Source organism: Harpia harpyja, chromosome 2 (assembly GCF_026419915.1).
Source record: "Harpia harpyja isolate bHarHar1 chromosome 2, bHarHar1 primary haplotype, whole genome shotgun sequence".
NCBI lineage: Eukaryota > Metazoa > Chordata > Aves > Accipitriformes > Accipitridae > Harpia > Harpia harpyja.
Window position 1 is genome coordinate 3034763 of NC_068941.1, and position 27582 is coordinate 3062344.

General features: G+C 42.3%; 1 protein-coding gene and 1 long non-coding RNA gene across 4 annotated transcripts in view; one reads left to right on the plus strand and one right to left on the minus strand.

The window, feature by feature from the left end:
• The window catches only part of CNOT6L (CCR4-NOT transcription complex subunit 6 like), a 38021-nt gene that overhangs the window by 7425 nt on the left and 3014 nt on the right, over positions 1 to 27582 (minus strand). For 2 of the 3 annotated variants that reach the window (XM_052812820.1, XM_052812826.1), the window contains 10 exons: positions 9939 to 10060; positions 9283 to 9469; positions 8724 to 8809; positions 8179 to 8268; positions 7293 to 7361; positions 5134 to 5291; positions 3940 to 4094; positions 2362 to 2513; positions 969 to 1193; positions 80 to 282 (listed from right to left, as the gene is read on the minus strand). In XM_052812820.1, the coding sequence (XP_052668780.1) occupies positions 80 to 282; positions 969 to 1193; positions 2362 to 2513; positions 3940 to 4094; positions 5134 to 5291; positions 7293 to 7361; positions 8179 to 8268; positions 8724 to 8809; positions 9283 to 9469; positions 9939 to 10050 (1437 nt within the window). In that variant the 5' untranslated portion in view covers positions 10051 to 10060. Of the gene's footprint in view, positions 1 to 79; positions 283 to 968; positions 1194 to 2361; positions 2514 to 3939; positions 4095 to 5133; positions 5292 to 7292; positions 7362 to 8178; positions 8269 to 8723; positions 8810 to 9282; positions 9470 to 9938; positions 10061 to 25492; positions 25930 to 27582 lie in introns of all 3 variants that reach the window. The other variant, XM_052812834.1, reaches the window with a different exon arrangement.
• Positions 26578 to 27570, plus strand: LOC128153457 (uncharacterized). Its single transcript, XR_008238964.1, has 3 exons — positions 26578 to 26651; positions 27224 to 27387; positions 27494 to 27570. It is a non-coding gene; the product is annotated as an uncharacterized LOC128153457 (long non-coding RNA).

Genomic DNA, 27582 nt, shown 5'->3' on the forward strand with positions numbered 1-27582 from the left:
AGCCAATGGTCAGAGAATTAAGACAGCATCCTGGGGAGACCAGGCCAATGTCTGCCATTTCAGAAAAATCGCTGCTTACTTTGAAATCAAAAGTGTAATTGGTGTAAGGCATCAAGTTGTTTTCGTAGGCGCTCTTGAGTTGGAAGCCATGCGTAATTCTTCCTTCAGAAGCCCCGTTTTTTCCATTGCCACTGAAGTTCATGAGACACTCGTTATAACGCAACTCCTTGAAGTCCTTGTGGTTGTCAGCTACTATGCCATTGCTTAAGTATTCCACTACACCTGTTTGCAAAGGAAAGGATTCAGGGAGTTGCTTTAAATTACAACATTCAGGGAATGTTGGCCTCGGAGTCAAAACCCAAAACACCAGTAAGACACACCATGAGATTAGAAGAGAGCTTTCCACCTAAGGGGAAATCTACACAGCAGCTGTCTTGTCCACGTCTGAGCCATACATACCTTTCTGACACAGAGCCAGGGAGCTGAGGCTCTCCTTTGAGGATTACAGTAAACCCACAGTACATGTACTGTAGTACGCATGTGACGGAGTGCTTAGAGGGACAGCTTTCGTACGTATACCTGATACTACAGTATCGGATGTCATAATTACCAAACTCCTCTCCTTAGAAAGTTTTCATGTTCCATCACAAACTCACGTCTTTCCTAATTACTGCTGCTCAAGGCGTGGGTATTTATTTAACAATTTATTTAAGATCTATTTTGTTCTTTTCTACATCTTTGTAGGTGTAACCAGCTTTTCTGGAGTGTACACCAGACCACAAAAAGCAGACTACTCAACCGGAGGACTTGCATTCTCTTCAGCCGGATTTTGAAAGACAGCTGCTACTAAGAAGGCTTTCATCCAAACCTACCCAGGGAAGTGCAAACCGCCCCATTGCCCTCAGAGGAAAAGAGGATTCAAACGTTCTAAACAGGTAAATTAAAAATTAAGCCAAAACCAGTCTTACCTGAATCAGGCAGTGAGTTGAGATCCGCACACAGCACCAGAGGGATAGAGTTAGGATCTGCTGTTGGGCTACCTGGCCTGCTTGAGGCTTTCTCGAGGATATTTTTCAGTTCTGAGACAAACATCATAGTCTGAATGAGTTTCACATCCGAGTATTCAGGGTCCCAGTGCATGTGGGCATTGGCCACAATAAGCAGCTGTTTGTCCACATGAAGCGATTTCATACCTGGATAAACAAATGCATTTTTATCAGCGAAAGGCTGATTGTGTGAATACGGCAGATTTCCCCCGTTAACATTCAGGGTCTAGCTACTAAGGACTCCAAGTCAGACACACCAGCAGATGGATGTACTTTCACTGCTGGAAAAAACGATATTACCTGAAGCACTACTCCTTTCTAAATCAGCAGCTTTTACATAATATTATGTGACTAAATCTCTCCAATACAGGAAAGAAATAGCCAGCATAATCTGATACCGTTACAATTGCATTCCTTCTCTACTGTTCAAGTGGTCATCGCTTGACCGTGCACCACTATTCAATATTTAAGGCACAAGGGAGTTTCCCGACTCCTAGCTGCCACGGTACGGCAAATTGTTCCCTTGGGAAAAAAATCAAACCTGCTTATATGAACGCAGTATGAACCTGGCTGCTGCAACCAGCTATAGCTGGTTTTACTATTTATCTGAGAAACAGTACTCTGAAAGATGGGGCATAAAGTCACAGGCAGCTCCTTCCAGTCCTGCAATTTAGACATTCCGCTCCTTTGAAGGGTACACCGGCAACAAGCAATCAAAAAACCAGACACGCAGACAGAGCAGGGTGGCAATTTTAAGTATGTTGAAATTGTCTACTGCATCTGATCAAACGTAATGAAAATGTGACAGTCAGTCAATCAAGTGGCATGAAAAGATACCTGATAATCTCATTCCTGCACATCAGTACATTAGCACTGTCATATAATCACCAGGAGAGGATGGAAGGATTCAATCAAGGGGAAAAAAAGACAGTTGAAAGTAGAAGTTGAACACTACTGACAACTACTTGTAAGAGCATATGCATGTAAACACACTGACCTTGGAAAAGCTTAATTCTTCAAGTAGAATTTAACAGAATAAGTAAGCAGGGACAAAAGCTTGAAAGGAGAAAGCTAAATGCTGGGCATCTGGCTGCAAGTGCAACCAGACCAGGAAATCACGTCATCTGTGTCCTGTCTTAGCCATCGATGGGCTATCCTTTCTCAAATTAGCACAGCGAACAGCGTTCACTCATCTGCGAGTATTTGGTTACCACCACCAATGGCAATAATATTCTAGAAAGCTGTATTACCTAGGAATAACTCATGCCTTTACGTGGAACTGAATAATCAATGAGAGAACCACAGCTGTACTCACTTGCTCCAAATAATTCTTTGTGCACCTCTAACACCACGGCAACTCCGATGTTGTCCTTCGTCATCACTCTGTTTAACATAGCTTCTGAACCTTCAGAGTTAGCCATCGCCACCTGGTTGAACTCCACTGTATGCTTCTGCACCAGTGTAAATCTGATTAAACAAAAAGCATCATGTATGATGTACAGCTACATGAAAAGACATGGTTTCTATCTGCACTCCAGTCTACCACGTCCGAGGGGAGAGCCTGCAGGACAGGGTGAGGCATGTTTCTTTTGTCCTCTTGCTTTATAAAAGTGAAAAAAGTTCTAAGAAATATTGCCCCAGTCAGGATAGAGCTCTCGGTCTCGCAAGTGAGATACTCTCAGGGGATACGAGATACCTGGGGTTTAGGATGTGTTTACTTGTTTCAGTGTAGCATTCTGAGAGGACTATTCAGAGCAACGCTCAGAGGTTATCGCACCTCCTCAGGAGTGTTCTAGGCAAAAAATTAAGATGAGATGGTAATAAAAGGCTTGCCTTTTACTTTGGGCAAATGCATTATTAAAATACAGCTTCTTACAAACTACTAGCTACCACCATTAGTTTAATGAAATTGGTTTTTCATTCCTTTCCAGCCTTAGGATGCCCAAAGATGCCTTGCTTCAGGAAAAACTGAAGGCTACTGAAAGGGTTTTTTTTGTTGTTTTGTGCTCCAAGAAAATTAAAAGAGGGTGGTATTAGTCTTCTGTTTTCACCTGTGAGAGCCACAGCATAATAACCAGTTCTCTATATACCCTTGTTAGTTTCAAGGTTTGAAAAACATCAGTTGTTTGTTTTCACAGATCTCCTCTATTCAAAACCAATCCAGTTGTTTTTATACATGATCTGAAAGGCCGAATTTGGTTTCTGTAAGCAGAGAAAACTCTGAAAGGGAGCTAAGGCTTTGCGAAACTTCCATTTCAAGGACTGAAAACTGTTGAGAGGGAATATTCGGAGGCAAACTCAGTGTGGTACAACCCGTGAGCAGTTTACACAGATGAGAAGTGTGAATGCCAGCACCTCTCCTCCCTTCCCAATAGTTTGATGCTTTTAGTGTAGCAGAACTTTTTTGGATCAGGTATTCAATTATGTAATTTATACATAAATTCGATTAATAAAAGCAGAGAAAATTCTGTGATCCTTCGGCAGCAATACATCTTTTAATACCTGAAGATTAAGCCAGCACAGCTTACAGATCTTTAATCTTAGAGGGGTGAAACTTCCGTCAAGCAAGGCAAAAGTGTGTAGAGAAGATGAGCTATTTATTAGATCTGCCAAAAAATGCGCACACAAAGCACGTAAGTTTTTACTCATACTCGCTCTCCCGCAACTTCCATGTTTCTGAAGAAATACCTTTGTTCATAGTCTGAAAGGAATGGAGGGACTGTGCTGCAAATAGAGCAGCAAACAGGAAGGGAGGATCATTCTTTGTAGTGAACTTTATCTTTCGTTTTACAGCACAGTACTTTGGTTACCATACACCCTGAGAGACGAAAACTTTCAGACCTAAATCAAGCTGGTTTTAATGCATTTTTAAAAAGCTGCTTCTGCCCCTTACTTTTCAGTTTTGAAGAATATTGCACAGCCATCCACATGCTTTTTCTCCTGCTCAGACATGATTTTGGCACGTGACTTGGGAGAAAAGAATCCATCGTATCCTCGTTCTTTCAAGGCTGGCAGAAAAAGGGTGAAGTATTGCTCTGTTTCCACTTCCTGGAATTGAACACAAATGCCTTAGGCTAACAAAGTCAAGTAAACCCTTCCTATCGCTGTACAGCAACTTGGGCCTGCCTTGGATTGCAGTCAACAGCTCTCACCAAAGTGAAAAGCTTCTGTTTGCACAAATCACATCACTTCCTAGATTAATGGCCTGCTGGAAACAGATCTGCATTCCTGGATATCCTGGAATCCCCCCAAAAGGGAAAGTGACAGGTGTATTCTGTATAGCAATAGATTACACCTGATATTTTTGACATCTGAATGCGGATACCGTCCTAGGTTAAAACTTCTGAGAGGTCGACAGATATCCAGCAGCAATTAGTATTTAATCTGGAGAGCTCTTTTGCACAAGGGTCTCTCGCTGTTCTGTAACAATACATTTTCTCTGTAGTAACATTTGGACTCCGAGAGGATTTCAGATGTTGATCTCGAGGTTTTCAGACCAAAGTAATGACTCTCTTCTTGTGCAAGATTTTTGCTTACCAAAACTTGCTTAAAAAACGAAAGATCAGTTTAAAGGCAGAAGCGTTCAACTGTTCTAAACATCGGCAATAAATTTCTAATAACACAGCAGGATACATGTACCAATGACAATTGATATTTAACTTTGACCATGAGAGTCCCGTTGTTAGCCAATGAGAGTATTTTTGAGACTTTAAGTTCTGTACCAAGCAGGAATGGACTAGGAACAGTGGCATTTGGGGATATAGCATTCTATATTCTCCCCTCCTGCCGTAAACCCCATACACCCAGAGGGAGAATATTTAGGATGTTTATCTGAGGGGGAAAAGACCCAGATCTTCCAACGCAAATCACCTACTCATTTAGCTAATTTTATCTCACTTACTTTGTCTCATTTCATAAAACACAAGCCAATGTCTAAACAAGTTGCTGTGCACACAGCTTGTACCGGTAAGCCCCAGAATTTGTTAGCCAGCAGGCGAATATGCTGTTCTAAAGGCAGCGTTTCATTCTAAAGGTAGAAGTTAAGGTTTTCTGTTTCTGATGAAAAATACAGTTATTTTCCAATTACCTGAAGACTAATGATATCTGCATCACAGTTGACAATTTCTTCCATGATTCCCTTTTTTCTATACTCCCAATTGAGTGCCCAAGATGGGCAGTAGCCATAGAGCTGCCGGGTGGCGTATTTATCACACAACACATTGTAACACATAACTGTGAATGAAGCTGGAAGGAAAGAAAGAAAGGGCAAGGTTATCAACCTCTGAAGGTTACAAATGCTGAACTTATTCAAGCCAAAATACTGAACCTTACATGGTCTATTCTGGAGGGCCTACTGAACACAAGTCAGTGGGCTTATTCCACTAGCGTTTCATGAGCAGGAGTTAAAAAGGCCCTGCTGAGCCAGCGGTTACCACGTAAGGCTAAACTCTTCCTGAAAAAAAATCAGCATTACTACCAAAACGAGAGGGCATCGTGTGCGTCACAAAGCAATGCAATCCTATTTTGCAGTCAATTCTTTATTACCTTTGGGGTTGGGGGAGATTTAGGGGTTGGCAACAATTAGGAACAGTCTCTCTCTTTGGTAAGGAGAGGGAAAGGAGCAGCTATTTCAGTGACAGAGTCAAAACCCAGCATTTATTGCATGAGGTGCCTTGATACAGCAACTTAGTGACCTGTACAGTTCTAAAGCAAAAGGAAAGCCAAACTGCTAAAGAAGCTGTTACTATGTCATGATACCACAGCATCAGAGAGAAATGCTGATTTAGAACGCTTCATTTTAAGGCAGTCTGATTCCAAAACATTTGTACAATTTTCTTAGCACCTGTACAACATTTCTAGGTTGTATACAGTTGTAGCTGTGTCTGTCAAGTCTAAGTGGGAGAGAGGTCTGGGTGAGGGCAAGGAAAAGAAGAAGAAATTAAGTCATAAATTAGCAAGCACCTAATACATTATTTGGTCGCATTTCAGAAAAACGAGAAAGAAGTCAGCACGCAGCTTATCTGATCATTCAACTTGAAACACACGTCCTTCACACACAAACTTCTCAACTCCCTTAGATTTTACACCAAGAAAAAAAGATAGGTAAATGCAACATCCTAGCACTGTGCCACTGGAAAAGCCTGCTCATATTTGCAGGGAAAGAATTGAGGTTTTACTATGAGGCTACCCCACAGCTGTATTTGTTTATACTTGCCATCAGAGATTTCCACTGTTCGGTTGTTTCAATTTTATAATAACAACCAATTGGCTTGTTACAGTTTTAACCATGAAATATTGCACAGCTCACTTGCCTAACGCTATGCTTTCTAATGACTTCTGAATTCTGTTTCTGCTCAGGAAGTTTGATTTAAAAAATAAAACCAAAGTCTGTAAAACTCCACTGAGATACTGATTTGTAAGGGAATTTGAAACAGAAATGCAGAACTTAATGCTGTGGTGGCTTACAGGACTTTTGGCATTTTCCATTTCTTCCTATTTTTTTTTCTGGTTTGTTGTTCTTTGATATAAAAAAGGTGACAGATGAGCTTAACTGCAAGATTAGCCTGCTTAACACACGACCGAGTTAAGTTTTGAAGACCTGCCATCGTCACGCTTCTAAAAAGAAAAAGTACAGAGGACTGCCACATTATTCTTGCTGGTTATTAATCTGATCTTCTGCAATAACAATATTAGCATTTTTCTTCTTTATACAAGCTCACCGATGCTTTTTGAGGGCTATATTCAGGATGCACAGGGGAAGAAGGGCCACTGGATTTAGACAGCCTGAAGACATGCTGCCTCTTGCACTTTACCGAAAGCAACAATAGAGGGCATTAAACTGACTTCAGTACCAGGCACTCCACGTGTTTACTTGCAGATAGCAACTTCTCAAAGTCTCCCTTTAGTCAGCCTGTGCGCAGACACGGCACTTGTATACAGTTATTTTACAGTTCTTGCTATTTCTGAGAACTGAATTTTTCAAAAAAAGCTCTTCTGCTTGAGCATCAGTGGCTGGAACAGTTATGAAAAAGCCTAACATGAAAAAGAAATGACCAGCATCCCATTCAAATTACAAAAATTATATTTACAGCACAGCCATATGTTAATTGTTTTAGTACAAATGAACACAAATTGCTATTTTCAGTCTGATCCATGTAAGGCAGAAGACTTCTCTGAAAATAAAGCCAAAGAAAAGCTTTTCAGCACGTTATTGTGAGAACACAGGGTAAAGAACCACAGATTTACCTGAGGGCAGAATTTGGTCTCGTTCTTTTAAAGTAATCCATGGCCTTGGAGGCAGCTGCTCTGGATGAACTAAAAAAAATTTAAAACAGTGATTAATTCAGGGTTTGTATTTGTAAGTTACAATTTCCAAGTCAAAATTGTGACTGAACAGTAATGTTCCATACTGTGCTTTGCAACCCCGACTCCCCAAGTCCTTTTACGCTCCAGGGGAGGCAAGAATCATTTAAATAGCTAGCTATCGCAAGAGCAAATTTGTCAGTTGTAAGAATCACAACTATTTTTGTCTCTTGCTTTCAAATCTAGAAGCACCACCGAAATACTCCTGCACCTTGAATACACTGCTGAAGAAGGAAGGGTAAGTCCTGTAGTGGTTCAGACATCCTGCACTCCCCTTCTCCAGGATCCTCACCCTATACCCATCACTCCTGCAATGCTTTAACTTAGCAGACATCAAGTGGCAAATGGAAAGCTCAGTTACAGAACCATGAAGCAGGATTTGAGTCAGGTACTGGATATTCTTAATGGCTTCGGTATTTCTAGATCTACATTTGACATTCTGCTTGCATTTGGATTATAATTTCTAGTGGAAAGTATCAAAATGGCTTCAGCAAGGAAGACTTAGCACTTTGTTGGCAATTGAAGGGTTTCAAACAGAACAGTGGGAACAACTGGCTGGAACATGGGAACATGGGAAAAGCTTAGAAAATACGTCAACCTCTTCCACTGTGTGTGTTTATGCGTACGACTGCAACCACTTGACAAAAACACAAACGCAGTTAGAAAACACTCTCCCTTCAGTGGTTCAGATTCTTGTTTTAGCAGCAAATACTGTCAGAAATGCATGCTTTTACACCACTTCCGTCAATCAGATTTGTAGGGCTGTCACCTGCTAGATTGTCAAGCATGTAGTTCAGTAGCTTTCGAGTTCCGTCCGGATCCTGGTAAAGGCTGAGAATATCTTGTGATAAAGGATTGCCTGCCAACAGCATAAAACAACAACTGGGTGATTAGCTGCCTGACTTTCTTGAGGCTTTCCAACCAAAGAAAATCCCCCGTAATGAGAACAGACAAATTGACCCAGAAGATATTTAGGTTGCTTAACTTGGAACTGTAGAATACCACAGTAACAGATGCTATAGAATTAGCTAGCACACATAGACTTTCTTCCTCCGACTCACCTCAATCAATAATACAGTAGGTTAAAGGGTTTATTTACCTATCTACAGATTTAAAATAGGCTCGTAAGAAAGTTTAATAGCATTAAAAAAGAAAAGCCTTGTTTTCCAAACTGGCTGGTCATTTTTGCTGCAAGCTTAATATCTCAAATAAACTGTAAGAAAATATTGAGGTAATACACAAAGCTTTTGAGCCCACCTCCTCAGTAATTCAAGAGTACTCCTAGGAGTATTTAGCTGTAAAGAACTCACTCACCTTTCAAACCTAGGGTTTGTAGCTGGAAGAGCCGTCCAAGTTCATAAGGCAAAACCCGTAACAGATTGTTATTTAAAAGCAATTCCCTGCAGCAAATGCAAAAACACTTTTGATGAGTATCACATCAGAAGAAAACTCTTAAAGCGCTATATGCCACTCATCTTCAAAGATTATACTTTTCACCCTGAATTTTTTTGTATTATGGTAAGATATGCCAATCTTCCCATTTCAAAGCATGACCAAAATACTTTCATTAGGAAAAAAAAAAGCCACAAAAACCCCCAAACACAAAATTAAATCAGGGAGAATTCAAACAGCAGGCAATCACCTACTCTCAAAGAATGTTTCAAAGAAGACTACATAGCTTACAGACATGTATCTGTAGAGATCAGAAAAGGAGGGTAATGAACCCCAAAATAATTATTAGAACTGAAGCTTTGCACCAATCTTGAATTTTTCAGAATTATTTTAAATACAAGAATGGCAAGCAAAATAAAATTCTTGGTCCCAATGCCAGAACACAGGTTTTTGAAAAGTTAACTAGAATAATTTCTCTCACCTGAGAGACACCATGTTTCCTAGTTCTGCTGGTAAACTTCTGAGTTTGTTGGATGACAGATCCAGGTAAACCAGATTATGAAGCTTGGCAATATCAGGTGGAATGCGAGTAAGATTATTGTCATTGAGGTGAAGAGCAGTCAAGTGCGTCAGCGACCAAAGTGACGTACTTAAGCTCCGCACTCTACCTAAAAAAGAAAAGCAAAGAACCACCTCTTCAGTCTGGTCTGCACTCTCAAACCATCAGATACAAAGTATGGGGGATGTCAGAATATGGGATTTCCACTGTGGAAACCCTACCACTTCACTGGAACACTCAGCGACACTTGCAGAAGATACCTTCGTGTATCTTTTCTGTGAGCAGACTTTAAATAATTATCTAACCCTCCCAGTTAAAAGGATAGAGACAAAGGTACAGTTCTAGGGAAGCAGATGTTGTATCCAAAAACTCGCGTCCAATCTGAGTTGGTGTTTTAAATCAACTGGGCTGAATGTGAGACAGCCAAGCTCAAAGGCAATCTGGTAAGTCAATTACTTCTCCTCCCCCAACTCTGAAAAACTGTCTTCACAACAGGATCCCCTATCTGAAAGCGTCTGGTACGATTCTGGGGCACCAACAACTCTGTCGAACCAAAATTCAACACCAAATCAACTCACCCGAGATCTCTAATTCAGCCCAGTGTGACTTCTTCCCGTTGGCTACCTCTTCTGCTGACATGATGGTGTAAATTCTGCGAGGATCTGGAGGATCATATTTTTCCTTTGGCATCCCTGTTAGTCTGAAAGACCATCAGAACCATTACCGTCTGTCACTCGGCAACATTTCTTCATTTCTAGCCTGCCAGGAGCTTACCTTCCCCAGTGACACTCTGCAAAAACAAATGCCCTAGAGTTTATGTACAATAAATATTATGCTGACGTCAGCCCAATAGCTCCCAGCAGCATGGAGTTAAGCAGGTGCTCAGGCCTTTGCAGAATACGGGCCCGTAATGGAAAAGGACATTTCTTCCTACAAAGTTTGGTTTTCTGCAGTCATCCACAGTGCAACCTTGTACTGTCCCAATGCAGACTTTCTGGATTTCCTAGTTTATCCCCCAGACCGAAGCATAACCTACATCACTGCTGAGTTATTTGCTGTGTGCAGAACCTGCAGACAAGATGACAGTGTTTCGCTGTTCACGGCGAAAGCACACGGATTGCTCCCTCCTGTAGTTTTCACAGGGAACCAACGATTGAAGGGAAGGCTCTTCTCTTTGCTTTTACAGCAATTATTTTCAACGTACAAAGTCCCGCTTTTGCACTCCACTTATACAAGACTTGAAATTGCAGTCTGAAGGGGAATTAGCTCAATTTTTCCATTAACTATCTAGCTTTTCTGTTTTGTGCTTTTTCATGCTCAGTATCAGTCAAGACCTTTTTACTCCTAATGGCCTAGGAGACATAAAATGAGCTCAGGTAAAATTCTCATTAGCTGTTCTTGTGCGTACAGGGCTTCAGCCCAGTCCAAAACTCTAATATCAGATGCACTCACGTCTTAAGGGTGAGCTTGCACACACACAAATTCAACTGATCTCATTTTCCAGATTCTTGTCAGAAGAGAGCTCCGATGTCCCATTCAAAAAACATACACCTTCCAGATGACACGGGGAGGTTTCCCTCCATACCTCCCCAGACCGTTGTGCCGAGAAACACTAGGGGGGCAGAGGGGTTGTTTGGTTTGAAAACATAAGGTTAGCTGAATTTGCTGTTCACCCGTCTTTTCCTCCCCAGACACACAAAATACACAAACCTTGATTTTATACAAATCCAAAGCAGCTGGTCTACAGGATGCATTTTTTCCCTCATACATACATCTCTACTACAACTGGCTGCAATAGCTGTGAAGCTCTTAAAACAACTATAACTTGTTTGGTTTGCTGAACTGACAGGAGAGAAAACTATCAAGAATTTGAGGAAACTACTTCAAGGTTTTTTTTAGCTAGTCCAACTAAACAAAGATCACATGTCCGTTTTATGAGCTCAAAGTACTGCAGGTTTTTTCCAACTGATGCAGATAGCCAAACCACCATTCCGGCACTGCACAGGAGCAGGAGCTGTCAGGGCTGTCCCCTGCAAAGGGTCTCAGTTACAGGTCTGGTGCTTCCCAAGGAACTTCCCAAGGAAATTCCATTTAAACCGAACTAAGGCTCCCTGTTGCAAGCGCAGGGGAGATGTGAGCCCCACCACGTCTAATTATAGCCAACTTCTATTTACAGGTGAAGTCATACGGCGAGGAAAGCTACAGGGTAAGAGGATTCTGCGCTCACGCTGCTCAGCTGCAGCAATTCAGTTTGGGGCGATGAATGAAACAGATTATTTAAGGACATGGGATTAGACCTGAAGTCCTTCGATCCTCATTTCAGAACCCCAAACTCGGGAACGGTACTTCCCGACACAATCAGAGTTACAGGCTATGCTTCGGGAGTGCTAACTCTCCAGCGCTTGGGTTTTGCTGGATTTAGCTTCACTGTTAAATACGTGCATGCGCAGAAGCAGGGAGCAGCCCCGGCCCCAAGAACGGATTCTTCCCAGCCCCTGCCGAGAGCCACGAGAGCCCTATTTCACCTTTTCTCCCAGGCATCCTTGCCCTTAGACACGTATGAAACTAATCCACATTCCAGCGAGTCTCGACACGGCTCTTCCTGGATTTTGCTAGACCCCTGGAGCCGACCAGAGACATCCAGCGGAGCCGTGAATCACTGCTGAGACAGGGGGCCAGGACCCGAGCATTGGGAGAGCTTGCAGTCCCTGGCAGCTGTGGAGAGCACTGTCCCAGTCCCAGCGCCTGCGAGGAAGCACGCTGCAATGCTACCGTACTTTGTATTAAAGCCTAATTGCCTCGACTAGCACCGAGGGTATTATCTAACATCCTACTCAATACAAACTTTACATGATACACACTCAAATCAAGACCACAGTCCTAGCGTTTCAGACACGGCATAAACGGAGCAAGTCTCTTTGTGCCAAAAAGCAAGTTTTGTAGTAAGTAAAGGTGTCACATCACTGTCACAGGATTACCAGCAATGATCCTTTAATAGAAAATGAGATTTCATTACCTGGCAATATTTATTTCATCCGCAAGGCATACTGCAGCTTAGAAGGGAGAAACCTAAAAGCTGGGTGGTGAAAATCGAGCAGAATACCAACAAAGGATTAAGGGTTTAGGGCAGAAGGGAGTGTTTTGGATCTTTAAGTCTTAACCATCAGACATTTGAACTGACCCAGGATGGGTCTTCATTTTGCTTTTTAATCTGTTGTATCTTAAAACGATTCATACTTCTACCACATCTGGACCTAAGACATCGCAAACTTTGCTGTCCAATACCCAGCATCAGCATTTGGGCGAGTGCTCTGTGAAGCAACACACTGTGCTTACCGGGTCTTCACATTCTTGTTTTCTACAGCATAATATTATAGTGATATCAGACCCAGGCAGGCTTATATTTCAGTTTCTACATACTGAAACTCCTCCCTGCCCCGCATACTGCTGGCGGTTGCTTCCTATGAGCTTCTCAAGGTGCATTTCCAGCTAAAAAAGGAAGCGGGAAATTATTTGTATTTCTGCTCGCCATTTCATCGCAAGCCAGACACAGATGGCTAACAGCTCAGGAAGGTTCAGTCCGGCCAGGGGTCCTTGCTGTCACACACGCACGTCGATTCAAAGTCTTGAAGCGGCAGCAGTCCCCTCCAGCTGCTGAGCAGCCTCGCTGGAAACCAGAGCAGGGCTTGCCATTCCCACTGCCAGACCCCAGCAGCTTCGCTCCTCGCAGCGGGACAGAAGTTGGACAAATATCCCAGGGCCTGGCAATGAAGTCATTAATACTGCGGTGGTTAGACCATCTGAGTCACCCCATACTCATCCATACCTGCCCACAGGCCAAGAGATGACCACTGACCGGGTGACACCATCAAAAAGCTTCAGGATTACAGTTTCCTCCTTGGCAGGGAACCCAATTAAATTATGTTGAAATATCGCTCGTTATGAGAAGTGCTCTGCCAATTTAAAGCAATTTGCGGCAGTCAGAGGCCTTCCAATGAAATGAGCCCTGAACTGCGAGTCAAACGACACGCACATTTTTCAGGTATTAGTCACTTTAATATTATTTTGAAATAGTAGTGAGTCAAATGAGCACCAGTGTAATTTCCACAGTTACAGAAAAGGGAAAACAAACCTAAATCAATTTTTTTTTTTTTCTTGTGCGTAACAGCAACATTGAGCAAGACTTGAAAGCCACCACATGCATTTTTTTGAAGCAAAAATGAATTCTGCCTGGGTTCCCAACTCCTATCGTTCCCATCTCCCCCTCTGCTTGTCCTGGAACTAAACCAGTATCCAAAAATCCCAGCCTATTTTTGCTCGGTCTTCAGGGAGCTACACCAAGTTCCCTGAATCAGTTAACCCCAAAATCAGACACACATTAGCGCTGTGGCAAGGAACAAAGCAGGAAGACCCAGTCAGTGGTGTGGGAACTGAAATAGCACGGATTTAGGTCAGCTTGAGCTGTTGCAGAGTTCCACCCTGCAGGTTCAAGCAAGGCCTTTGCTAAAATTCACCTAACAACACAGGTGTGATGTAAGCAGAATATGTGGACTCAGTTTCTTTGTTTTTCAAGTGAGACCAAAAAAAAAAGTTCTTGCTGGCTTTTCTTCTAAAGAGTTCCCATGGAAAACTTTTGAAGCTACTAAAGCTTGCTCTCCACTACAAATCTAACCATGTAAACTTAAGGAGTATGACCCTGACATTATGTAAATTAAAGAAAACCTGAATATGAGAACACCAGTGCATTAGTAAGGACAATATTTAAGCTCTGAACAAACTTCGAAATCTGGAGGTTCCTAACAATGTCATGCTTATGTGCTAACTCTTTGGCTACAAGCCCATCCTCAAAAGCCTAGAGATGACTGGCATAGCAGGGTTACTCAGCTGAAATCCTAAGTATGGTCCCAGGTGAACTTAAGCAGCTCTAGCTCAGCTGTATATAAAAAGGGTTAAGGGGCAGTTACTTGTTTCAGAAGTGTTGCAAGTAGTAGGTTTCTGGCTGCCTTTTTTGCATTCTTGTTTTTATATGCTGTTGTGTTTGCTGGCTTTTGTGTATGGGGCATGCTAACTATCGGTTAAAGCCAAAAAAAAAGGAATAATGTACGGTACTGAAGGTGTGAAGAGTGTCAAAGAAGAAAGTTTTGAGATATCAGGCTGTGCCACAGGCTTTTACTCTGAAGACACATTTTCTGGGCCACAAACAACAGGAGCTTCTGCATGCTCAGAGTTTCAGACAACCAGGTAATAACAGAAAAGAGCACTGCTTTTCTAGACTTAACTATCCAAGACTTTCTTGAGTAATACAGGTGCAGAGAATATGAGATAGGGAGCATATAGTTAGCAGTATGAAATACAAACTGTCATTTTTTTCTAAGGGAAAAGCCCTACAAACTGCATCAACACAACAAGAGAAAACAGAAAAGAAATTTCTTAACTCATAGTGTATTTTTTTTTTTGTATGGGTGGGGGAAATCAACAGCAGCTGTGAACATAGAAAAAGCTCTTCCATTACATAGCACATCCAAACACACCAAAGTAACTATCTCAGGGTTGCTATGAGGGATGAACTGCATCGCTACCACTTTTAATAAAGTCACATCTCTTCTTCTGAAGGCAAATATCCCCCATCAAGCAGAAGGATTAATGTATGTTCAGTGGAAAGAGAAAGGCTGCTCAAAGCTGTCCAGATGATTTGGCATTTATGTTGCAGGAGGGCTTTGAAGCCAGATAGGTCAAAGTCCCTCAGAGCTGTGTCCTGCTGCAAAATAATGACTAGTCCCTTCCCCAGAGAGGTTAGAAGATGAATTTCTTAAATTACAGCAACTAGAATGTGTTGTTCCGTTTAAGTTCTTTCATACCTCGATGCATAAATGAATTGTCTGTTTCTAACAAGGAAGTAAATAGAAAAGAGCTGCAATTTCACCTCGCTTCAGCCCGATGTTCGTGGATGTGTTGGCACAACTCAAAATCCTCGCCTCCAGCAGAGTGACATTCTTTGTGATTTTTTTTTTTCAGTCTCTGTATATAGATGAGTCAAACTGCCAAAGCATTTTGAAAACTATCCAGCAGACGGCCCTGAATCATTCCTCCTTCCTCTGCGCAGTAACAGCTTACTGTCCATCCACTTCCATATGGTGATCCCTCCCAGGAATTAAAAATCCTTCTGGCTGACGAGGCCAGAGTGTGTGCGTGCGCATGTATACACACAGGCACGTGTTATTTAATGTTGGAAAGTTGGACTGGAAGCTGGAAACCAGAGCCATTTTTATCTATGTATTTTGTAAACAGGACTAAATGGTTGCAAAGGGAGGAGAGGAAGGCTACTCGTCTGTAACAAGCATGCTCTGGTTTTATATGACTGTATGACAAAAGTCTCCCGACTTCAGCCTGCCAGAGGAGAAGGGGAAGTATAGCCAATACCCACAAATACAAAAACTGACTTAGAGTACTTTTGAGGGGGGGGATGAAGATCAAGAAAATAAGGCGATTGTTTAAGGCTATGTTAAGGAGATTTAAATCAAAACTGCTAATACTAGGATATGTATGTATGTGTTAGCTTAAGGTGAACTACTTAGTGTATCAGTATATATAGTATCTAGTGTAAATATACTAGCAAGAAAATATGCAAAGGGAATTTTGATAGTCTTTTGCTTGGATCTGAATTGTCTTCATTGTGCTTTCCTGCAGGAACACGTTCAACCACCGCTGCATACGCCATCTCTACGAAGAGTTCAACGAGCACTGTGAGTCTGACAACAAAAGTACTGTCTCTTTTCAGTTTCTTATTCCAAGTAACCTGATTGGGAATAGACTTTATCAGTGAAACAAATAAAAATGCCTCATAATGTGGGTTTTTATTAAAAAGAGAAAATAATAAGCCTTTTGTTACTGTCACTTCCCTACACTGAGATTTCAAACTATCTTTGATGAAAGTATAATCAAAGTACATAAATAGAGACTACTTGGACACAAGTAAGTATTCTACCAACAGGAGGATAGTTGAACAGTAAGTGGAAATAAATCGCAAGGCAAAAGATGAAACTTGAAGTGAATATTAAATCTAAGGAATAACTACTAAAATTTCAAGCTTAGCACCACGGAGCTAGCAACAAATGATGAAGTCCACAAGTACAACTAAAAAAAAAATCTTTTATTCTGTAAATCTGTAAAAAGATGTATTTATCTTTGTATCATCCATCCAGGGAAATTGCTTCTCATGAGAAGGCGCACTGACTCTGCTGTGCAGAGGGCTCCACTACATGAACTCTGTAGGACTACCTATCTCTACTCACTAGCAATCTCTTATTTAGCAGGAAGAGTCTATATTAGAACTGTGGAAATCTAGAGTATTAAGGGTCATTTACTTCTATTTCCTTTCAAGTCTGTAGCAACAGTAACTCTGCCTCTATAGTAACCTGTAGACAGGGCCTCAGCCCAGTTTGCTTTTTTTAAATAACCTGAGCTCCAAGTGGGAAAGAGACAGGACCTTACTTCTGTAATGCTGTTAGAAAATTACATCAGCTTGTACTCTTCTCATCTGCTAATGCCTTTAAAAATACAGCAACGTAATACAGGGGTTTTCTTGAACCACATCAGTCATGCATCTAAAACCAAACTTGCTTTAGTAAGACCTTTGTTATTCTTAGGTTCAGTACTTAAATTCCTTAACTTGAAACTTTTAGGGAGTCTTCACACCTATCGCAAGCTGAATGTTTTAATAAAACTACCACCTCTTCTACGTGATCAAGATAAATATTAGATGTAGAAAATATTTCAACAAAATAAACTTCAGAAGTAATTTTCATAGTCCGTCCTTGTACCTATCACAAGGCAGATCTCCTTCAACGACTATAACTTTATGTTTACGCAGAAGTAGAAGGACCTCAGTAGTGGGATCTCTATACTGATGCTGAGAGGATGAAAAGCTGTTCCTCCAAGCTGTAACTGGCCAGGAAGCATGTTTGTGCTGAGAAGTGGAAGGGAACAGACTCTACCTACGGTGTTGCCCCTGCCTAGCAATTTTATCTTTGCCATAGTCAAGGGAAACTCGTAGCCATCCACCAGGTTTGGAACGAGGTTGCACAGCCAGGAGACTTCTTCATGGAGTAACTTCAGGGTTGGGAAGAGAGCACTACTGTTTCATAAACTTGGTTGACAATTTGGAAAGCGTTGCAGTCCTTACCAGAATGGTGGCAATCCTGTGAGAACCTGCATGCAGGATTTCGGACTTGCACTCACCTGCTCCAGCTAGCGAACCCCAAAGTGTGGTGAAAAGGACACGTCGACAACAAGCACAGCGACAATACGATGGAATTTTTCCAAACCTTGCTCTAGTTTTTATTCCATGTGGTACTTAGATTAGGCTCAGCAAGAGGAGGCTATTTAAGTTTCGCATGTTCAGTTTCACAGAAAATCCTCTCTTTGCTCATTAGCAAGCTCTTCATCGTGCAAGAAATGCAGCATTTCATAGGGATCCGCTACAGGCTGTCGTACAAAGGGACTGTTTTCAGGGATTGAAAACACAGTCACCGTTACCTGAACTATGCAGCTTTCTTCCTTTCCACTAAGGAATTGCCTACGCCTGGTACACGGGTTAGGGTACCGGCTCAGCTTATGGAGAGCTGCTCATGTGCTGTCGAGTCTCCGTAAGGCAAGCAAAACACGATGCAGGACCAGCTGCAGTGACGTTCAGCAACTGCATCCTGCGAGGCTTCTCGCCTCTTCTGCCCATCTTGACACATGGTACAAGCCTGAGCGCAGGGAAATTCAAGTTAGGGGTGGGAATAGTGAAACACAAGAGGTAACCAAGAACCTGCGCCTGATAGTAAATTCAGTGGCAGTGGGATCCAGGGGCCTTCATGTTACCACTTCAACAAAGACTGTAAAAACCCAGAGAAGCATAGAAAAGTCATAGAAGCAAACCCAGGTGGAAAAAAAAAAAACCAAAAAAACAAAAAAAAAAACCAGCAAAAGCCAAGGGGAGGAGTGGGAAGGGAGGGAATGAGCTGTATTAGATTAATTCTAGAGCCAACTGGCACCTGCTTGATGGAAATGCTAATTTGTCCTACTGACATACACCCACTAATTATTTCCCCTGTTCCCTCATCTCCTCTAAATGAAGTATAGAGTTTTTTCTTAAATCGCAGGTAATGCAAGAATATGCAGGTTTCCACCCTTCCTCTTCCTCTGTGTCACACCCCCACTTACAAGAACAGCTGAACTACTTACTGCACGGAAATACTATGTAGCATTACACAGTTATTTTTAATTTCTGTACTTAATTAACATTTTAGTCCTTACTCCGAAAGAACAGTTTTTGCTCTGTTTGAAGTAGTCTGTTACCTCTTATTGCGTACATGACAACTCTTGAATATCTGCATCAAGTCAGAGAGGAATACCTGCCTTTGCAGATGCCTTTTATACTTACTGCTTTCAGAAGAGCTCTTAGGGGCTAGTTTACAAGCCAACACAGGGCAGGTAGCTCCTCAAAAGCAAAGCTCTGCTTAACAGAAATGCGTACAAGGGATCTATTATAGGGCAAGAAGACTTTCAACAGTCAACCTGTAAATAAACCTAATCAGAAGCCCCCAGAGGGATGGTTTAAATAGCACATTTATTTACACAAGTATTCCAAGCTAGTTCAAAGAAATGACCCATTTGCAATGCTACCCCATCCCCTGGAGAGTGCCGGTCTTTTAATGAGATACAGGACAGAGTGGCTTAAAGGATTAGAAACTGAAGTCACTAGGAGTCTGGGGAAGAAAGCAGCCAGCGTCGGATCAGTAGCAAGCATCAAGGCAAAACACTGTCCTGGGCTTTGCGCACAGAAGAAAAGCAGCTGTGCGTGGCTGCAACTTAAAGCAGGAGGTTTTCCTAGTACCGGTTCAACAGCGGTAGGACTGGGGAGACAGAAAGCTCACAACACCAAGAACTGAGTAAGCTTAAAGTGTCGTGGTGTGCGAGCATCCCGTTGAGCCTCTAGGGAAAGAACTGTTTTATAGACAAGCCTAATCCAACACCTCAGCTCATTCAGTCACTTGCTTAGAAACAAAAAAGACCCTGTTCAGGTTGCCCTGAGCCAACACCTTGTCTCATTCAACTCCTCAGGATCAATAATTGGAGAGAAGTCAGCTATCGACCTGTTTTTTGAGCAAAACTACACCAGAATTATTAATTCACGCACACCACTGCAGCAACTTGGAAGTGGTCTTCTCAATGAACATTTCCTCCTTTCTTTAAAATACAATTTGAATCATCAATAACCTTTCATCCTTCAAAGAAAAGCTCATGCTAGGAGAGAAGAACAAATGAGATTATTTCCGTGGCTACGATGTTATCTTGCCCTTTAAGTGGTAGGCTGCCAACACTTCAAGAAAATAAGCAAAGCCCAGCAGCACTTCAGCTACTCTCCCTTTATGATAGAAAGATAATGGCCAGCTTATCGCTCATGATCTGTTCTTTGCAGCAATAATTAACAGGGAAATCTGCCACCATAAAACTTACTTCAAACAGCTTTAAAGTTACAAGGCCTGCCCTGTTCAACTACAGGTAGATTTGGATGAGTCAAAGCTCAAGATTTTAAAAGAAACAAACAAATACCCCCCCCCCCCAAAAAAAAACAAAATAGAAAAAAGCCAGAGGGAAAAAAGTACACACCAATAGTGGAAACTGTTTTGCAATCACTGGCGTAATAAATTAGCCATTTTTATATTACAGCCCAGTTTCAGCAGGCCACAGGATGCTGCACTAGCGCTTAAAGTAGCTAGGCTTGTATGCTCAGAAGAGGAGGAGAAAGAAAAGGAATCTCTTTAAAATAAAGCAGTTTATAGGCATAAACCCCTTTCTCAGTAGGGTATATTTAAATGCACTTTATTTCTTTAATCAAAGAAGTAAAAGAGCTTGCCTGGTAGCCTGAGAAGAGCATATTATTTGTATAGCAAAAGATAGTTAGTTCAGCTGCTTCTGTATCTGTTTATCCAAATCTTTCCTGTGTGCATTTACACCTTACTTAAACTTCCAAACACTAGATTTAGTTTTAAAATACATGTTGATGAGTAACATATACTCTTCTAGTTGTGTTCCAGCAAGGTGGAAAACGAGAAACTATAGCAACAATAGCCCAAGACAATCTCTGTGGGGACCAGGAAATTCACCTCTAACAAAACTGAGATGCAGATATCTGGAGGTTAATTCGCTATGAGCATCTATGAAATCTGACCGCAACAAGACACACGAGAGCTGTGTTGTCCAGTGGGTCAACACGCTACCCAGTGCAGCAGGTATCCTGCTCTCTAAACCAAAATTAGCAGAAGGCTAATTCTCTTGCCCAGAACGATCACTGTAATATTTAGTTTATTAGAGGGAAGCAAGCCATATGGGAACAAACCCTGAGCTGACATGAATTGCGCTCGTTCCTCTGTTAGAAGACAGGTTGAACTTGGGTGGATTCCTCTGTTCAGCCACTTGAAGGGATTTCGTCTAAAGTGCGTGCATTACCTAACCAGGCAATTCCTTTGGCAATTTTTGCTGAAGTTTTTCAAACAAGTCAGCTTTCTGTTATTTCTTAATATGCTATCATGTGAGAAGTTAATTCAAGAGTTCCCTAATGTTTGTGTTTGCAAAGGCTTCCCCGCAGTCCCCCCTCCTTCCCTGTCACACTGAGTTTTGGTCATGGTCCTTTGCCATGGATTCAGAGTTATGCAAGCCACCGGGCACTGTTGGAAGAGCTGCGGAGGTCCAAGCACTCATGACACTAAATGCTGTAAAAAGCTGAAAAGAAGATAATGATATCTGAAAGGAAGTTAAAGAAGAGAAATACAGTCTGAAGCCTTGGCCCTACCAAGCATCACTCACCGCTGGGTAGCACACTCACCACTGCTTTACAGAAATGGAGCCTAAAGCAAGAGCACAGACACAGGGGCTATGTGGAAGAGGCAGGTACGGATTCAGGAATGCTGTAGCGTTGTTGACAGCTTGAGGTTTTAAAGCACATAATTTTTCAAGTAGAAAATACTTCTGAGTTGTACTCATCTCCCCACATACGCGTCCAGGGTTGTTTTGTCCATACCTGCAGCTGCCATGAAATAAGTGGCCATCAATTTAAAACTGAACGGTTCCACCTTTACATGCAGAGGGAGCTTTGTTTTGCAGCACCTAGGGGTTACTGTAGCAGGCAGAAAAACATCTTGCAGTTCATCACAGGACTAGTCACTGTGCAGTCTTCAAGTCAAACCATACACCAAAAAATACATCAAAGAATGAAACGGATATCCTAAGGTCACAGCCTCACTCAGACTTTGCCACATAAATCTGCAAAAAGGCTACATAACTTTGTAATCCAAGACATTTCAAAGAGATCTTAGTACTGTAAAAAAACCAAATGTCCTATTCTATCCACAGGTCTCAAATAATAAATATATGTGCTTTTCTCATCCACTCAAAATATTCCTAATTTATCTCATGAACTCTACTCCTTCACAGTCTGTCGCTCCAGACTAAGGAGGAGAAGACAGAGGATCATTGCACAGGTACAAAAATGTGCCTAGAGTTTGAACTACTCCCAATGGTAAGACATAATTTGGCTGGAGGAAAAAATGCAAGCCAAGGGCCATCTGATAATCTGAACCCAACTCTTCCTGGCACTTCTGACTATATTCTGGTATGTGAGAAGTTTGCCTGGCCCCGTTTTCCTTTTGCCGTCCTAACTTTCCAAAACAAAAAGGGATTAGAGGAAAGGCGTTCACAAGTGGAAATTTCTGCTGGGTAGATAATTCATCCTGTGCTAGCTCTCTCTCACTTCCAGGGCCAGTTGTAAATTCATGTAACAGAGTAAATATAAGTTGAATTTTAAGGTATAGAGGAAGCAGTAACCAGTTTTGTGAAACTACATTCAGCACTGCCCCAATTGGCCTTTTCCTGCCCAGAACTGCAAGTTCCATGAGTCTAAGAAAATGCAAGAAGAGTGTTTTCTTTTACCTGGAGAGCAGAGTTTCTGACAACTGTTCTGCTTTTATGTCCCTTGCAAATCAGTTTTAAGTTCCCTACCTGCATCAGCAGGAAGCTCTGTTTTGCAGCAGCCTGTCATGTGTGCAAGAGCAGAGCAGTGCATACCGATACGTGCTCCGACAAGAAGCGAGTGAACCAACCCTTTCCGAAAAGCCAGGAAACGCTGGCAGTTACACAGCGCTGGTACCAGTTCCTATCTGCACTTCTCCCAACAGACGACTGAGTGACAACCCTATGCTTTCCCCCGAGTGTTTTAATTCTGCTCCAGCTCTAGAAGAGCAACTAGAAGAGCAAAGGATATTTTCCACATGTCAAGGCTGACTCCAGATAAAAGATATTTACTTGAGGGAGATACACCCCCCGCCCCTTGTGCCATTGGGAAGCTTATTGACTTCATACAACTACATATGGCAAGCAAGTCTTGGGTGCACACTCACCGCCACCCCCCGAGAGCAAACTGCCTAGCTTTCATGGAAGAGACACATGCATCCAGAGTGTTTGAATAAGACCCTTCCACTGGAGGCTCTCAAATATCGTTTTTAGGCCATGAAATCTTAGCGTTAAGCACCAGGAGTAGGAATGGCTGCAGGCCACGTAGCTGAAAACATAAAAACCTGCAGGACCCCTCCACTCCACTGTTTACAAAACACAGGATGGTAATATCCAGCAAAGCATACGAGGTATGTTTGCTGCTCTCCCCCTTTCTCAGTTTTCTTGCGAGTTCTGCCTGGAAAAAACCAGCTAAAAATCTGCAGAAGTAAGTCTTCCTCAACACGCCTCTCTCTCTCCATACTTAAAGCCAAGCCAGAACGTTCTGAGAGCGCCTTTAGATTGATTTCTTAGGAAGAAAAAAAAGCAAAACTAATTTGTGATTAGAAGGCACAAAGATGTTCAGTCAGATGGAAGCATTCCTGAAAAGCGAGGGGAAAACTACACCATCAATTCATTCAGCTGCCCTAAAGGGTAAACAGCAAACTTGAGCACAAGCTACAAATCTCAACTATTATTAACAGCTTGACCAAACATGGCTGGTTTTTGTAGTGATGTTTGTACTTGTGAAATCCAATGAACTAAAATAATATGTTGGACGGACCCTGACACCAAAGCAAAGAGGACAAAAAGAAGAGGAGGTCGCTTTGCACTATTGCTCCCGATGTGAGGTTCAGGTCCCTCGCTCAGAGAAGAAACTTGCTAAAAAAGGCTGTTCCAGCTGGTAATGGACACTGAAAGAAATGAAAACAAAAGAGGCTTTCCGGGTCTCAAATTTACCCAAAAGGCATACATCTCTAGCATTCACAAAACTTTGCTTACCAGCCCATAAAAACCTCATTTTCAAAATGATCTGTCAGTAAAGCAGTTTTCTGGAGCTGTCAGAATGTCTTAAGGAAACCAAAGCCATTTTTTACATGGGGAAAGCTCCCTTTTCAATACTGGGACCCCGCAAGGTGAAGGTTACGTATCCCTTCTGTCTGTAGCTGTGAGTTGTGGCATGTGTATTGCTAAGCAGAAGGCAATTCCCTTTCCCCCTCGCTACTCCTGAGAAGACTTTCCTTCTCCCTGCCCACCCCAAAAGCGGACAACAAAACCTCCCTCCGCAGCAACACAAGGTTAAACATTCCTCTTTTGCTACTTGCAGAGTTGCCTTGGCCCACGAATATTTTTTGCCTTTAAAAAGCATTTAAGATAGCTTAACTGGGTTTTTTAGTTTCAGGTGGTTGTAAGGAGGACACTGGGAGCTGTTGGCTTGCAGTAGTAGCTGTGGAAGGATTGGTGGCCAGGATAAAGGACCGTTACTCGGGAGCTTTGGTTTGCGTTCCCCTTTCCAACACAGGCCTCTGGAGATCGCAGGTGGGTGCATAACTCGGGAAGGGCAAAGGCCCACGGGCTCTTCAGAGGAGAGCTGCCTCTGGTAGTTTCCCAGCCATAAAAATTCCTGCTGCTCCTAGCTGAGGGCCCAATAGGTTTTCCTTTACGCTTCGTTTAGGCTGACGAATAATCATGATTCACATTGGCGGGGATGATGGCAGGGTGCTCTGAAGGATTAGTCAGTTTGTGTCTGTAAACAGTCAAAGATTTACCAATCGTCAAGCCGCAAACGGCAGGGGGGGACAGACCCAAAACTGAAAACCCTTCTGAAGATCCATCACCCCATGGACTCAGAAAGTATATGCCCCCTCCTGAGGGTTGTCATCTTTATTCCCTCAAGTGGACCTGCTTGAATTGGAGCCTGGCAGCAGTGCTGCTGTTTTGATCCAGGGATCGCTATTTTTGACACCGCCACTTTTAACCATCAGTGTCACAAGCAAGCCTCAGCTTGCTTTTGGCAGTGAGGTAATGAGCAAAACCGCCTCCTCTTCCTCTCTCCTCTGGCCCTACTCTCATTGTTGTGCTCAAAGTGGAAGTTTCACTTTCTCCAACCTGTTTAGTTTTGACAAAAAGTAGTATTTAATTTCTCTGCTGCTGTGAAATCTGCCTGCAGACAACGTACATGCGGTGTTTATTTAAAATATGCACCTATACCACAGACCTCATATCCTAGGAAATCTGCAGATAAGAGTCCTACAGCCCCTTTAACCTCATTTTATATACCTTTCTCAGAGAAAACATAAAGCTCCTTTACAGGCAAGCAGAATGTGAAAGACAGTAACCTGTTTAGCGAAATGCTAAGCATAAATAGCTACAATGCCGTGCAATCATATGTGAAAGACAGTAACCCGTTTAGCGAAATGCTAAGCATGAACAGCTACAATGCCGTGTAATCATAAAACGCCATTAATCATTTACATCAGGAAATGCCAAAGTAAGGGCGAACACACGCAACCTTATCTGTTCCTTGTGTACACATGAGGGTACAAGCTTTGGTTAAATTACTTCTATGCTTGACACACAACGGCTAAATGGGGTTCTGTTCCTTGGCCCTGGGTGCTGACTTCATACGGCTTCAAAAATCTCTGTGTTCACTGACTGCACGTGAGTTGTAGCTAAAACTGTTTGGAGCTGCTTTTTCTTCATCTTGGAGCATTTTTATCAGTGCTGGTTTAATGTCTCCCCTTGCAAGGGATAAAATTTGTTTCTTGTAGAACATCATATAACGCATTTCTGCCTTATATAAGCCATTTCTGCCTACCTTTAATCATATTTTCAATGACCACCTCTCAAACCCTGGAGGGAAAGCTTTCTGGTAGTGTCTGAACACTGTTAAGTTTCTTCTTGATCCTCTGAAGGGAAACGCGCAAGCGACTGCAAAAGTCGTTCTTCTAAACAGGGTTCCAGAACACCTTTTCTGGAGAGATTTTCTTCCCATGCTCTCTTTTATTCAGAGTAATTTCAGTTTGGGGTTGGGTTTTTTCGGGGGATTTTTTTTCTCTTGCTTTCAACTTTGAGAGGAGTTTTCTCCCAAATAACAGAAACCTAGTCACGTCCAGTACCTTGCCATTACAGGTAGGCATCACGTAGCCCTTCTGTGAATTTAACAAGCTTCAAACAAAGCCAGTCAGCGTGTTCAGCTAAAGGCCTTACACGGTCCTCTCTGCACCCCGTTCTGAGATCTATTCCAAGGCACTCCTGAAAGAGGCACAAATAGATCCAGTAAATCCTGTGCATATAAAGTCTTTTTGCTATTTTCCATGGGATACTTCAGGGTTTACTTAGTCCGCTCTGAGTTGTTTGATCTTTTTTGGGGGGGGGGGGGTGTCTTGTGGCAGGCGGTACATGTGTGAAGTTTGCCAACATGGACCTGAGATGCACGAGCCTTTTAAGATGGGGAAGGAGAGCAAGAGAATTCCAGAAACATTGTCACCAGCTAAAGATACCAGTGAAGAAACATTCTAAGACAGTCTCTTTTTTTATCATTACAGGTGAGATGGAGAAGCTGTACAGACAAATCACTGAAACCCAAAGAATTAATCAAAAGGTGACGTTACACGGTACTGTCGCTGCTGATCTAAGAATCAACACTTTTAAAACACATGAACACCCTGCAGCCTCCATCTCCTGTTTTTTTTATTTATTTACTGTCAGGTTAGTGAGCGAAAGAGGCTCAGCACAGGGTCCGATGTGTGGCAGGGCTGGAAGCAAAGCAGCACTTCCCCTTCCGGCACCAGCAAAGTTCAGTCCGCTCAGCTGGGACAATTGCACCATCAAAACAGCTTGCTGCATGTTTTGACGTGTACGTTAACTGATAACCTGACAAATGGAGGAGAATGCGCAGCTCTTGGATTTAGTCACAATTTCTACGCAGCTTTCCAGAGCGATGGAAGACCCGACAGCCGGGTGTCCTGAGCAAGGTAAGTGCAGCAGTAAAGGCAGCTTGCTCCCCTAGCCTGAGCCACCAGTGGTGCACAGGGGACGTAGACAAATGCAGAGGAGAGCTATCTCTATCTTTACGGTGCTACCAAATCTGCTTGAGACAGGGGAAACGCTCTGTTAAACTGAAGAAAGCAAGTAACAAGCACTCAAGCCTTGATTACAGGCTATCATCAAGAGAACCACAGAATTTCGGAAAAAAAAAAAATATTACAAGAGGCTTAGCATTTAATGCTTTAAAGTAGTAAATCCACAGCAAATCCTCCTGAATCTAAATATGCCTAAGACATAGTTTAACTTATTTTTTAAAGTTTTCTCAAATGCCATGTTATGCTCCCAAACAGCTAAGCTCCACCGTTACGTTTGCTTTCGCGGTACTCTGCAAACCAGGTTACATCCAGTGCCTCGAGTGCCCTTTTGGCATCCCAAAAGCTCTTTCCAATAAATAGTAAGCAAGCCATTTATTTTTATTTATCTCCCCTTTTAAACTCAAGTAACCCAAAACTGTCCAACAGATTAAAGCTGATCTAAGCAGTAATTTTTTTTTTTGCAGTTAAAGAAAGCTTACTCTAAAATTATGCACGTTACTGACGCATAATTTTACCACTTAAAAACAGAATGCCCTCAGAAAGGTTTTAATAAGAAAACAGAAATACACCTCCCCATTTGTGCACATTGACTCTGAACAAAAAAGCGGCTGCTGCGATCTATCTAAACGTAAGTTTTTATTCTCAGTGTTTTAGATTTCAATTAAGTAAAGACTTACCCCAGTGTGGAAATTAATTAATTTTTCTCCAATGGTGCCTTTTCATTTTACTACCAGAGTCCACACACACCCTGGGATCGCTTTCTGGCTTATTTCTTGTAAGACTGGTGTGAAAGCTAAATACTACTGTGCTTGGCAAACTTGGT